We start from the raw sequence: 15,580 nt of genomic DNA, 5'->3' as shown, positions 1-15,580 counted from the left end.
AGGTGTTAACAGGCCTGAAGACTGCTCTGATGTTGAAGGATTTTAATAATCAGGCTATCTGTCTTAACTTGTTGCCAGCATAACATAAAGTGATTACATTTTGCAACGTTAAATTGACAATCATCATCCTATGCCCACAATGCCAATTTATTTAAATCATCCTGCAGGATATCTACATCACCTTTATTAACTGATGCTCTCCCCATCTTTGCATCATCAGCAAACAACTGAATATCCCCTCTTAAATCTTTCCATATGTCATTGATATACAAATTAAAGAGTAGTGGCCCTAGTACCGAACCCTGATGTACTCCACTAGTCACCACCATTCTCCTAGACTCCACTCCACCATGTACAACTCTCTGGTGTCCGTCCGACAGCCATGCTACTAGCATCATATCCATTCCCATCCTCTCCAGTTTTTTTTTTTATAGTTTTCCATGTAGTATTCTGTCAAATGCCTTTGCAAAGTTGAGCAGTATCATGATGTAGCCATTACCTTAGTCCAATTCTGCTGTCACTTTATTATAAAATGTGAATAAGTTACTAAGACAGGACCTACCTTTTACAAAGCCATGTTGCCCACTATAGCGTATCGCATCCCTATCCACCCACTGTTTTGTTTTTAACTTTCTTCAACTTTTCCGATACTTTAACAACCATTCCTGATTTGTTAATTGGTCTGTAATTGTTATCTCTGTCTTGGAGCCACCTTTATCCAATGGTATTATCATACCCTCTTTCCACTCCCTTGGAACCCTGCCAGAGCTGAGACTCAGATTGAACAACTTTGTCAGGCAATGCCATTTCTCTTGCACATCTCTTACATCATGTAGAACATAGGCTGATATGCTAACCAGCCCCATTGCTGTGTTCACATTCATATTTTTTAATATGCTGAACACCTCCTATTCATCTTCCTCAATGTTGACGTGCATCTCTGTAACATCTGTATCATCAGCAACTGTAAAATCACCACCTGGATGATACATCTTTGCAAAATGATCACTCAGCAACTCAACTATTTCTTTTTTTGTTCAGTCACCTTCCTACCATGAGCATTGTTTAAAATCATTCTACCATAGTCATTTTTCATCTTACTTGCTACATAACGAAAAACTCTTTTGGATTTACTTTGACATGTTTCTCTCATAATCTGATTTGGCCTTCCTTATTATCATACTCATCCTCTCATCATTTTTTCTTTATATTCTTCCACAGTGTTTTCTTTTTTTTTTTTGCAGCTCTTGCTTTATATCCCTACTCATCCACTTAATTCTAACTTGGTTTATCCTCCTGACCTTGGGTATGCAGTCTGATACTGTTAGCCTCAAGCAATTTCTGACCATTTGCCATGCACTGCTGACATTCTTTTTGTAGCTTCTCAAGCTATGGCACTATTCCAAGATGACTCCAGAGTCTCATAATTACCAGCCTTATAACTGAACATAAACCACTTCTTGACAGAGAACTCCACGCGTTTGTTAACTTCCCTGAATAACACTGCATGGTCACTCTCTCCAACTGGAGGCAGAGTGTCACCTTGGTTATGGATACATCTTCTGATGCTATTATCAGATACAACAATTTCAAACCCTTTCTCCTCTCTATAATGTTGTTTCATATTATAGAGAGATTTCAGTAATTATCCCTTAGCTGTATAAATCCACTTCTATCTTGACATGCCCCCACTTCCCTTCCTGCAGTCAATGCTCCCACAGTTAGTCTCCAATAATAATTGTTTGACCTACACTCGTGTTGATTTGCCGATAAATATCATTTACATCTTCCTGTGACCCCCCCCAGTCTATAGCAGTGATCGACAATATATTTTCTCCTATTTGCCTTTATCTCACACCAGACACCCTCAAATGAACCATCTCTCTCAGATCTAATATCCTCTTTAACTTCTAATTTTGTTAGTTGTAATTCTGCAGCTATCATCAGCAATGCCTCACCCCCTGTCCTGTTCCTTCTATCCTCCCTGAAAATACAATACCCTTTACATTCTATCCCTGTAACTATATCATTTTTAGTCAACTAGGTCTCAGTGATGCCTATAGTTTTTGGCAAGTTGAATTTACCAATGCCAAAAATTCCTCACCTTTATTCCTCATACTTCTTGTATTTGTGTACATGCATTTCATTGTCCCTTTGTGCCTATAGTTACCCTTGTAATGTCATTACGAGCCCATTTAAATTGGAGACCTGTGAAATCTTGTTCGGCATTCCATAACTATTACTGTACCCATACTCATTTATCACAGAGGTGGCCAGACACATGCTAGATTTCATCCTCTTTAATATCTCTAGTTTCCCTGGTTTTGCACTACCACACTCTCACTAAACAAGACCAAGACTTTCTTAAACATCTAACTCCAAAACCATTCAAATGTCTATCAGGCATATACAAGTCCTTTTGTTCATCAAACTCACTCTATACATAAGTAAACTGCACACTATTCATCCTGCACAATCTTCTCATTGACTTGTTGGCAATTGTGGCAGTTCTGTCCTGTCATACTGAGGCAGAAGACACAATCTTTACTTTCTTGCTCATCATTTTTGCTTCCATTAACAGCTTTTTCATATCTTCTCTCATTGCATATTTCTCACCTTTCAAATCATTTGTGCTAGCCAATACAATCACCTCGTTAACTCTATTCTTAAACCTCTGTTATGCCAGCATTCACCTTTAAGTTTTACACAACAATATACATTATATATATATATTATATATCATTAGGTGTATTGTGTGTATTGTATAACATTAGGCACATCACACATGTACATAATATACATGTGTGATTAAAAAAGATCTATGAATTGAACCTGTTCCTATTATTTTTGTATTTTGACAGTTTTTAAATGTAGGTTATACTCTCAACGACGATAAGTATTGTGAGATTTTGAAGTAAAAAAAAAAAAAAAAAAAATCCCTACCAAGAAAAGAGCTAATCTGAAATCATCATGATTTTACTTTATAATAATGCTAGGCTGCATATTCCTCATCAAACTGTCCATGAAATTTCATGGACAGTTTGATGTCTAAGTTCAGACAGCTTGCAGTCTGAACTTAGCTCCCTTTTACTTTTATTTTTGGTTACCTATATGACATCTTTTAGATATCTGCAGAATGGATAACAGTAGAAAGAAAGATCAAAATATTGATGCTTGCTACAGTGATCAGTACAAACAAGAACAGGATGGCCAAGGCAAGAGTGGTGTGGAAATAGTTTGCAGTATTTGAATCACCTGGCAATGGACCAGAGAAATGACAAATAATGGTGAAACAAGCATCAGACACCAATAGGCATTAGACCACCCATGGGCAATTATGATGATGATATGGACATCACTTTAACATTAGATACTTAAAGACTGATTCGAAAGTACTTTTGCTGTGTCAATAGACTTCATGGAGATCATTATGTTACAGTAATAATAAATATTTATTTATATACCAATCCAATGAACTGTATTTTTTTTTTTACAATAAATTTGCTGTCATATAAATACAAAGGTAGAATGAAAAGTAATGTTGGTTTTTGAATAAAAGCAGAAATACTTTATCAGTTCCTAATATGTATCCTCATGGGGATATAGAATCATGACCATGTATTAATTTTTCCAAAATGCTTTCGAACTCTGGGTTTAGTGCTGATAAAAATATATCCAGGATAAAGGTGTCCAGTTCTCAGTCTCCTGTGTATGTAGAAGATTGAGCTTTGGCATCTGAAATTTCCTTTAATATATATAAAATAGAAATTATATACAGTAAGTCTTCCTCTATATCCCCATGAGGATACATATCAGGAACTGATAAAGTATTTCTGCTTCTATTTCAAAAACCAACATTACTTTTTCATTCTACCTTTATTATTTACATGATGGCAAATTTAATGTAAAAAAAAAAATACAGTTAATTGGATTGATATATAAATAAATATTTAGTATTATTGTAACATAATGATCTCCATGAAGTCTATTTACACAGCAAAAGTACTACCCTAAATATGTCCATCAAACCCTTGCATTAAAAGAATTTAACTCATTGTTGCTAACCATTCTCACTCAATCCAAATGACATTCCACAAACTCAAGTCCTAGTGTTATGTTGTTGATTTTTCTTATAAACTATACTTCTATTATTCCCTTTTATGCCAACTAAGAGTGAGATCTCTAATCTATCTCTGGGATCGTTTCCTTTTCGAACTCTGACAAAATTTGTTTGTTTAAGCTGCGCCAGTCAGAGTTCTAGCACAGAAGAATTCTTGCCTTAGAGAAACCTTCCAGAGTTCTAGAGCTACCTAATCTTGTTAAAGGTTTAAAGCATCTGTAGAAATCTTAGCTTGCAGTCATGGCCTTATTACTCTAAAATTCCCTTATCTTCCCCTTATGCATAGGTTCAAACTTTTATGAGTGGTAAAATTAGTCTCATGCTCAGGCTTACATAGCAAAACATGTTTATTAAGAATCTAATGAGTTTACAAATAGGTTTAAACATATCAAAAGCATATCACATTATCATTATTAAATCGATTGACAAACAATGAAAGAACACTCTAATTAATGAACATACAACTCATATCCTTAGGTTAAATAAATAAATACACACTTAGCATAAAATACAAATTCATAATTCCTAACTTCAATTGCCCACATAGGCCCCCTCCACATTAATTAGGTCTCACACAAAATCTTTAATCTTCAGACTACCAGTCCAATGGAACTAACAAATCACTCAGCACATTAATCACTCAAAAGTTCTCTAAATAATTGTCCATCTTCCTTTCCAACTTAATTCTCATTCACGCTTTTCCTCTAAAGCTAATTGTTAATTGAATAAGAAATTTCTGTACATTACAACTGCCACTTGAGGTTACTGTGTCCCTTTCATCCGTCCTTTGTCTTTAGATACCTTTCTGCTTCAGCAGGTCACATGCTCATCACATATAGCCATTTCCTGCACTCTGCTTGGCAAATGCTCGTCTCGCTGGTCATTGTCATTAGCCTGACCGTCTGCCAGAGGGAACCTTCCGCTGTCTCGTCCCGGTAAAAACCTTTACCGATGGCCTGAATTGGTGGACGCTGTCATCTCGCGTGCAGCTCGTCTGATACTCGTCAGTCAGCAACGGGGAAAGGCCTGCCGTTGGTCATCGTAAAGCTTCCTTCCACTCATCAGCGTCATAGCTCCTAACGGGAACAGAAAAAAACTGGGCGTTCAAACCCGCGTGAACCCACATTTATTTTCTCTCTCTCGTTGTGCCCTCTTTTGGTTACAGAACTTTCTCATGCCGCCTTCCTATTCACCCTTACATTGTTACGTCTCAACACTTCTCCTTGAAGAACGCTCTTTTCATGGAACACGAGTTCGATTCGCTTTCTGCGAATGCTTTCGCCTCGGGCGTTACGCTATTGTAGGTAACTCGCATGTGACCTTTGTTAGCATTTTGACATTTTGCATAGCGTATATTTTAATCACTAATGCTTTTAAACAAAATTTCTATTTAGAGACAAATTTCTCCTCCTTATTACTTCCTTTAAGGTAATTCAAATATGTTCTCTTTTTACAATTTGTTTTCTTCACTAATAGTACAAGTATTTCATCATCATCATCAAATTCCTGCCATGTACCCTCAAGGGGTGTACAGGATATGATAGTACTATATGACAAAAATTACATTTCTTGGTCAGTATTGTATTCTTGTTAAATCTTGAATGAATGATCCTTTTGATGAAAAGGTTCTCATTCAAGATCTAACACCTAGAATATATTTGTTATTCTGTATCTATATGTCTAAATCAGTTTTTTTTTTTTTTTATATTCACCACAATAGTTTCTGTCATGACATGCATTTGCTATGTGTAATCAAATATCAGATTATTTCGTTTTTGAAAGAGAGGTGTGATTTTTATATGAGTGAATATCAAGATTGTAATTGTTGCAATAAAAATTAAATTATATTGTAAATTAAATTGTATGCATATTATAAAAACTACATATATCTATTTTGGTAGATAGACTTATACATTGGTTACTCGTGACTATTATTTTTCGGGAAACAATGATGTATACTAAAATATTAATTATAAAAGACTTTAATTAATACTTTCCTATATTTTAGCAACATTACATTGCCATCATCAGGGATCACAAAAAAGCAATGATATGTGCGTGTAGGCACTAATACTGGGCAGATGAGGCTGAAGAAAGGCAACCAAAGTCAGACCTAGAGAGTGGGGCTAAATTAGGTAGTCTTGGCCTGGGCTGAAGATCTTAGGATGAATGCTTCCCAAATTTGGGACGGTCTCAGGCACTGAAATTTGTTGAGATTTGGAAAGTTTTTCAGGACTGAGACAGTTTTGAGGAATAGCCTTTCATATTTGTATTTGCTGCAGTATAATAAGGTGGCCTTTCCGCATATCCTGTTGTGGGTGTCCAAAGCATGGTCAGCAAGTCCTGAGTGGCTGTATTGGTGGAACTTGATGTAGTCCTTGTATTCAGATATTCTGATACTGCCTGTTTGGCTGTAGTAGGACAGTATTCCATTCATATATATATTTTAATTTGTAATATTGTTACACTTTTTTTTAATAAAGAAAATCATACTTATATTTAATATTTATTGTCATTAATGTGATAATTGGTGATTTTGACTTTGAAATCAAGAGATTTAAATAATAATTAAAGGTTTTTTTGCAACATAATATTTTATAACAATAGAGTAGGAACAATGTGCAAATGTGGAAAGCAGAGAGTGGAAGTTTTCTTGGTTGAACATTCAAAATGACACCACTCGATTGGTGACATTGGTAGACCTACAAATATATCATAAGTGTATTATTTTTATTAAAGAATTTTTTTAATGCAAAATATTTTTTAATATATATTTACATATGCAACACTAGAAGTACCAGTTCATCATGAATCCTTCCTTTACATCATGTGTGGCTAATTGAGTTGGACACCAAGAGTCTAAATAAATATGTTGTTGATGTCTTTTTGGTATTGCCCCTCACTAATAAGTTGAATTAACTCTCATAAGTGATTTTGATTTTCTTGGAAGGAACCTGCTGGTTTTATGCCTTGTTTTACATGGCATAAAACCACATATATATATATGTACTATAGGTTTTCATTTCTTTTGTGGATGAGGATGGCATAAACAAGAACAATGAAATTTCGTTTTTGTGTCCATGAACCAAACTTATTATTATTATTATAGCCTCCATGCATTCAGTAGACTCATCATATGAGGTTCATTCAATTTACAACATATTTATGATACACTTCTTGCATTAACAACAAATTCTGGTAATGCATTACATTCACTGGCAGTGATCTATGTAAAAAAATCTACTCCTCACACCCCTCTTCACAACACTCTTAAGTAACTTCCAGGGAGGGCCTCTGATTCCCCTCTCGCCTGCTACCCTTTTTATAATCCCCTCTGGATTAATCCAATAAAATCCTCTCACTAACTTAAACGTCTCTCCTATTATCTCTTTTTCTCCTATCTACCAAACTCTGCAATCCATATTTCTTCAACCTTTTCAACCTTCAACCTTTCTCCATAGCCAGCATTCCACAGTCCTGATATTGGAATGTATCCAATGTTTCCACATCACACTGAAAACCAGGTAACCAAATTTGAGCACAATAGTCCAAGTGTGGTCTGACCAGTGCTTTATACATTGGCACAACACTTCCTTATTCCTGCATGTTTGCGTACTTCTTATCCTGGCAGCACTATGACATGTAGTCTTTGCAACACTCGCAATATGCACTCTAAACTTCAGTCTACTGCCACCCATCACTCCCAAATCTTGAATTTCATCCACTTCTTGCAGTACTGCACCATCAGTATAGTACACTGCCTTATATTTCTACTCCAAAATGCAAACCTTGCACTTACTAATATTAAAACTACAACCCCACTCCTTTATCCAAGTCAAAAGTCTATTCCAATCTTCCTGAAGGGATTTAACATTAACATTGCCACTTATAATTCTCCCCAACTTGCATCTACAAACAACTGAAGATCCCCAGTCAGTCCATGTGATATATCATTTACAAAAAAAGTTAAACAACAGCAGCCTAAGAACAGAACCCTGGGGATTCCACTGGTTACCCTTACTGATCATCATAAAGAATGCTATATCCATCAACCCAATCCTGTATTCTATTCATTACCAATCTCTCCAACATCTTTGCTATAACTGCAGTTATACAGACTGGTCTATTATTGAAAACTTCTGCCTAGAACCATGCTTATGGAATGGTACTATTTTGCCTTCTTTCTACTCCTTAGGAAAGAATGCAGTGGGTAGGAACCCTACACACTGCAAGACTTTCATTAATCAACCAGGTAAGAGCATGGCTAACTGTTGCGCACATTCCTTAAAAATAAATGGTGATATGTCATCCATTCCCACAGCTTTATTAACATCTAACCCAATAAACATCTGATACACCTCTGTTTCTTTCACTTCCAATTCTCCTAATACTTGCCTCCCTTCTGTATATATATATTGCACAGCATCAGTTACACCAATACGATATACACTGATAAAATGCTCATTCAATAATTCCACTAATTATTTGCAGTGGTCACTCTGCTGCCATGACTATCCACCAATGTCAACCTGCCATAATTATTCTTTCTTCTGCTTGCGATATAGCAGAAAAATTCCCTTGAATTAACCTTGGACTGACTAGCCAGTCTCCTCTTGTACTGCACCTTTTCTTTCTTTACCATGCTCATCACTTTTCCTAGCCTGCGCTTTATACTCTTCATGGATCTGATCATCACCAACTGTCTTGTACTTCCTCCTTTTCTTTTTCCAGCACAGCTTGCTTGATTGCACTGTTCATCCATTCACTCCTACTCTATTTACCCGCTTAACTTTAGTTTACAGTTATACATTGCTTGTGTCAGATGCTGCCTTATGAATTTCCATGAACTGTCAACATCTTTTACTGCACACTCATCTACCCAACATGTTGATGAGTATGCAGTAAAAGATGTTGACAGTTCGTGGAAATTTATAAGGAAATTTATAAACTTATTAATCTCTTAATAAGCTTCTCATAATCACCTACCTTATACTTCCACATATATCCATTTTTAACAGTAACCTTTTCTTGTTTCACCACTTCCCAAACAAGTACCTCATAATCACCCTCACCAACTGGTAACAGTATTAATATCTCGCCAACAACTCCATCTTGTGAAGTTATCACCAAATCCAAAACATGAAAGCCTTTAGTTACTCAGAAATTCAACAAACTTACTCTTCTTGTTCCTGTATATACTGTCTCCTCCTTCCGTTGTATATTTTTGTAATTAAATTCTCCTATCAGGATCACTTTTTTTTTTTTTACAAGTCCAACCAATTTTCCTAAATATTTCATAGTCAGTGTTCTCTACATTCTCTGGCCTATAACAGCATCCTATCAGATGTACTAGCCTGTTAATTTCAACTTCATGCCACACAGAAATACACAATTCCTTCAATCATTAACAGCACTTCCCCCTTCTTCTTTTCACATTCCTATCCTTCCATTTCTATTCCTGACATCACATTCTCCTCAGACAACTAAGTTTCACTTATTCCAGTTATATTTGGGCATACTGACTCAATCAATGCAACAAACTCAGCTCTCTTATTTGGAATGCTCCTTACATTTGTGTACAAACATAACGATCACTGTGTCTTTGAGGCCATTCTGCCAGCACCAACATTCTCTATTCTAGTTGCTATACTAAACCTCTCTCTCTTCTGTCTGAACACTCCTGTTTTTCCTGATCCTGACTCTGATTTCCATTCCTACCTGTCTCATCCTCATCTTTATGCATTCCATCACCCTGTGCTGCTGCAACCAAATCTTCAGCTTCATATCCATCTTATTCCTGTCATACAATCTGTTTAGTTGTGCTATTCTGCTTCACAAATAGACTCTGATCATTTATTTCATTATCTTGTTAACTCTGTGCCTTCTCAGAAAACAATAGCATTTCGAAATGCTCAACACGAAACCCATTCAAATGCAATCCATCAACTTTAAAAACCATTCCAACTTTCCTTCAAATTCACTCCATACATTTACAAACTTGAATCCCCTTAGTGAACTCAGCCATCATACTATTCATTATCTCTGTTATCCTCCTCACTTCACTATTGTCATATCTGGGCAACATACAACTTTTCCAACAACTGTTATCCTTTACCAGCTAACAGTTTCCTGAAGTCTCTATCAATATTCTTTTTTACACCAACTAAGTCTCTTTGTGCCCACAACTACTACTACTAATTTTGATGCCTACTCTTTCCTTCTCTGCATTGCACCAGAGAAGAATGTTTTGTGCACTTCTCACCTCTAATGATCGAGTCCTTCCTATACAATGATATACAGTTATCTTTTGACTCTTTCTTCATAGTACTAATTCTCATTCTCATCAGCAAATCTCCTCTTAACTCTTGCCTGAGCTCTTCTTCTATGGTCCTGACTCTTGTTCCCATTTCTAATTGCTCTAATCTATCAACACACTTTTCACATACATACATTAATGCTTTCCTTCTTTTTGTTTATCCTAGCAGTCCACAAATTTTTCACATTTTTCAGTGCATACATGAAGCAATTTTCACAATGCATCCACTGAGAAAAATTCAAGGCAGAACTTGATCTTTATGCCGAGCCAAAGCTTTCTGTGCCACTGATGTGTGCTTCTTTACAGATGCCATTTTCTGAAGCAGAAGCAGTAAAAACATACAAATAGCAAAACACAGTTATAAACAAACAAAAATTCCAACAACAAGGGCACTTGTATCCAGACTGAAAAAAAATCCAGCACAATTTACGATAAAAAACTACACTATATGCTATTTAAAAACACTTTTTTTTTAACACACTTCAATTCTACTGCTATGTTCACTCACGACACTACTTTGTAAACCACATGAACATTACCATTGATCATATTTATTAGAAGCCATTCTCAGCTATCTAAGAAGATAAATAAATTGCAAAAGATAAGTAAAATAAGATAATGTCTGATCTAATTTTGTTAACTTTTTTATATAAGCATAATATAAAACATTACAGTGTCATGATTTTTCTTGATAATTTATTTAGATTGATAGCATGGAAAAGAAAGATGTTTCTCCAGATGATGAATATTCATTCAGAAGTGGTAAGTAATGGATTTCAATATTTAAAATTGCTTAAGAAACATTTGCCTCAGCATCCATTAATGTATCAGGCTCACTGGTTTGTTGTGACCAAGTAACTTGGCATTTTTGTTTTATTTCCATTATACTAAGGAACCGATGGAATAGTTCTTATTGCTAATGCTTCAGCATTAACAGTAAGAAAAAATGACTGTCAATGCTGTATATAGCACATATATAAAGAACGTTCCATTTTCTTTGGTATAAACCGTTTCAGTGTGTTCTAGTATAAAGACCACATAATTTTGAGAGATGAAAAAAAACTTTATTAGTGCTATATTTCTCTACTAGTTTCACTTTTTTTGGGATATTTTTTATAGATGTAAGTTAAATAACAAGAGAGCTTTACTGTATCAATTAAAGGAAACAAATCAAAAGTTAAAAAATGGTTTGTAATAGCACTTCACAGTATAAACACCAATAGAGTAACAAATAAATTAATTTATTGAACTTACTAATGTTTCACTGATCTTCTACCCAACATCTTTAGAACACAAATTATAACTGTGACAAGCACACAGGCAGTCCCCAAGAGTTACGTTATGTAAACTTTGCATAACTCAAATTTTATATAAGTTTGATTTAATCCCATCACCCATTAAACACACTATTACTTATATGTTTACAGTATATGAATATGCTTTAGTGCATTTACGTGTTTTAATGGTTATTTCTGTTAATTGCAATCATCATAAAAGGGGTGCTAAAGGTCAAAGCTATATAACTGCAAGGGATCTCCACATAGTCATTAAAGGAATGCAGAGAAATGACCAGGACTTCTGACCTAATGTCTAATCTTCACCTTCTCATGGTGCAACCTGTTAGGTATCTACCTGGATACTGAACAAACAAGGATGGGCTGGCAATATGGGATTTATTATTATTACGTGAAACCTCCAGGGAGTCCAAAGACTCATCAAGGGAGGGTACCTACTCTATAACTCTCTGTCTCCACTCAGTCCACTAACTACAGTGAACCGTAACTATACCAACAGCATCTACCAACCCACCACCACCACTATTTTCATAGACATTCACAGACATCCATGCCCACAGCAGGATTCGAACCCTGCAGCCTTTTGAGAGGAGAGTGGATATACTAACCACTTGGCCAACCAGTCTGCCAAATTGTATTCTTATTGGCTTAAACAACAATGTAAAATGATGGTACAACATGACAGAATTCCATACTAGCTGGGGGGCCTTATGCAGTTAAACAAGACCCCTGCTGTTTTCACCAGGGAACCAGAACAAACAGTGAAAAGTCAGTTACTGGTCCTGAAACACATCCCAACTCAACATCACCAGAGTTCAGTATTCATGCAATTAATATAAGAAGCCTGAATAGCAAAGAAATGGAACTAGCAGAGGAATTGGATTAGTGCCAGATCAACATAATAGGAGTGACTGAAACAAAAAAAAAGATAAGAAATGGTGAGATCTTTCGAAGCAATAAATACAAAATGTTATACTCAGGCAATAACAATCAGGGAAAAAAAGGAGTAGCCACACATATTCAACACTAAATACGAGGCTAATCCTTCTTGAATAGAAGGGAATATCAAATAGAGTGATGTGGGCAAATATCAGAATGGGTAACTGGACAATTAGACTTATTTGTGCCTGTGGTCTCACAGAAAATTGCTCCACTTCTACTAAGGTAGAAGTGGAGGAATTTTTGGGTTGGAAGCTTTAGAGAAAGCAACTGACATAGTGAAACAGGAAAAGTTGGTCCTTGTTGGAGATCTGAATAGCAATGTAAGAAATGATTGTCAGACATATCGAAATATTTTGGGAAAATTTGGAGAAAAGAGCAAAGCTAATAATAATGTCAAATACCTGTTGGATTTCTACTCATGACATCAACTGGTTATTACTAATATAATCTTCCAACATAAAAATGTGCAAAAATTCACATGGAGACCAGAGGCAAGAAATATGAAAAGTCTCATTGACTATGTTATTGTTGAGAGTGATGTTTTCTCACTGGTGCAGGATACTACAGTGTGTACAGAGAATTTCAAATTAGGAATGATCGCCATTTAGTCTTGAGCAGAATAAAATTGAATTTCACATTGAAAAGAAGAACATGGAAGAAAGTTTTAAAGCAAATAAAAGTTGAGCTGCTTTCAGATGTGAACTGTAGACTAAAATACACACATTATTGAAGAAAAAATGAAAGAGTTTGAGAACAGGAACCAAACCTTGGAGCTTCAGTGGCAAGTCCTGAAGAAAATGCTGATTGATTCAATCAGAGAGGCATGTGGTGAGGTTGTTGTCTGTAAGGATAGAAAAAACTCCATGGGGGAACACAGGAAGTTAAAGAGGCAGCGAAGGAAAAGAAGAAAGCATATCAAAAGTTCCTAGCAAATAAGTTAGCTTGTGCTCTTAGAGATTACAGAGACAACTCTAAGAAAGCTAAACACTGTGTAAAACTAGCTAAACAAAAGTCATTGGAAGACTTTGGTAAGAATATAGAAAATAAATATCAAAACGTCGGGATAATAAAATATTCTAACACGGTTGTAGAATCCATAATTTCAAAAATGAATGCTGATCGCTGTGTAACATTAAAAGAAAGGATTGTCAATGTGAAGGGTGTGCTTAGTGACTCTTATCAAGATTAGCAATGTTGGGTTCAAAATTAGTAAGTTTCAGCCTTAAATCACCACGGAATTCTATATGTAGCTTATTTCTTTGTTTTGTTAAAATGGAATTAACATGGCTGAAACCAGGTACTTCAACCATGTACGTTCACTTGTATGCTGATGCACAAAAATGAGACTGGGATCGAATATGTAAGTATAAGTAAATAAGCAACCGCTCACGTGTTGCAATCTCGCTTCCGCCGCACCGGCTGAGCAGAAACCACCGACATTCATTTATTGGTAAATACGCCATTTGGCCTACTTGATTGGCCTCCGTAACTATTTTCATGACCTTGCTCCATCTTATAGGTCTATTCATGTCACTGTTCCCACGATTCACTCTTAATTGCATTGTCATTCAGGATGGAGGTAATCCAAGTTAACCAAATTAAATATTACCCGTACAATGATGTCTTATATTTTTCTATCAATCCCCTGACCCCGAATCGTCCCCTAAAATGTTATATCAACCACTGGGCTAGCATGTCATCTATTTCTCTTTGGACTTATAAGAGTTGTGGGGCATTGGAATCTGCACAAATACTAAATACATATAACATGCAAACACTGAAACACTAAAATATAGCCTGTCACTGTTGTAGGGAGACTGAACAAAGTGCATGCCTTGATAAGACTCCTATTAGAGGGTGTGTGTGTATTACATAGGTAGGTGAAGTAAAATTTTTTAAGATTATTTGTCTAAGTTCAAATTTATGTAAGTCAGGTATTTCCTGTAAATTATTAGAAACAGTTCAAATTGTAACTCAGACAGAACTAATATACTGATATGGTGCCCACTATGGGTTGTATAACCATAAAGTGAATTTGGAGAAGTTGGTCATTCTGGTCCCAGAATGACTGTCTCCCTGATCGTTGTCCAATTAAAGTGTTTCATAGCAGATGCTGATTCTAAAAATATTTTCTAAGACCTACAGTGACTTTTATGTAATACCAGTGTATTCATCCATTTAATCCTATGTGAAAGAGTATCCAAAGCATGGTCTGCCAGTCTTGATTTACCATACAGATTATCACAGATGTAATTTTTGCATTCTTTGAGGTGTGTGTTAACTGATCTACCATTCTGTCCAAAGTAGGCTGCAAGCCAAAACTGCAAGTACAAAGAACTTTATACACTCTATGATGTACAAGAAAATGAAGTTTATCTTTAGGAGTGGATGACTGTATCTAGCTGAATGATTAGTTCAAAAGTAACATGGAGAGCATATTTGTAGCGAACCTTAGTTACCTTTTCTGATGTACCTTTAATATATGAGTGGGTATAGTTTTACTGTGAAGTCCCTTACTCAGTTTCATGGGCTACGTCATCTGAACAACTGGCTCGGTGAGTTAAGTGTTTTGAGGATGCCATACTGTTGGGATGGATGGTGGTAGTGTGATTGCTTATAAATACCTTTCTGTGTGTTTTAGTTTTCTCTAAATGGAAAAGGATACTGAGCCATTAGAAAGATGTTGCCTTCTTTTTCTATTATGAAGTTTATTTTAGGATGCTGGCTTTTGAGGTGTGCTAAAAATGTATCCAGTGTGTCTGGGTCATGAAGTTGAATAGAAAACACATCATCAGCATAACACAGGCAGACGATTGATCTAAGTATAGTTGTGTTGAGTGCTTGCTTTTCATGTAGAAGTTGTTTAGTGACTTGGAGAGTGAGGGTCAAAAAAGCAGGGAAACCTAT

The 15,580-nt window shown here is 35.8% G+C and overlaps 1 protein-coding gene across 1 annotated transcript in view; it reads left to right on the top strand.

Annotated features, from left to right (window-relative positions):
- Positions 1-15,580, top strand: part of LOC150099138 (tyrosine-protein phosphatase non-receptor type 13-like) — a 470,034-nt gene that overhangs the window by 49,907 nt on the left and 404,547 nt on the right. Inside the window, exon 7 of the mRNA XM_090403679.1 lies at positions 11,141-11,198. Coding sequence (XP_090259805.1) covers positions 11,141-11,198 — 58 coding nt within the window. The remainder of the gene's footprint in view (positions 1-11,140; positions 11,199-15,580) is intronic.

Source organism: Typopeltis vanoorti, chromosome 14, assembly GCF_054136105.1.
Source record: "Typopeltis vanoorti isolate ZY-2024b chromosome 14, IOZ_Tvanoo_1.0, whole genome shotgun sequence".
Taxonomy (NCBI): Eukaryota; Metazoa; Arthropoda; class Arachnida; order Uropygi; family Thelyphonidae; genus Typopeltis; species Typopeltis vanoorti.
This window is presented reverse-complemented; position numbering and strand designations above follow the sequence as displayed.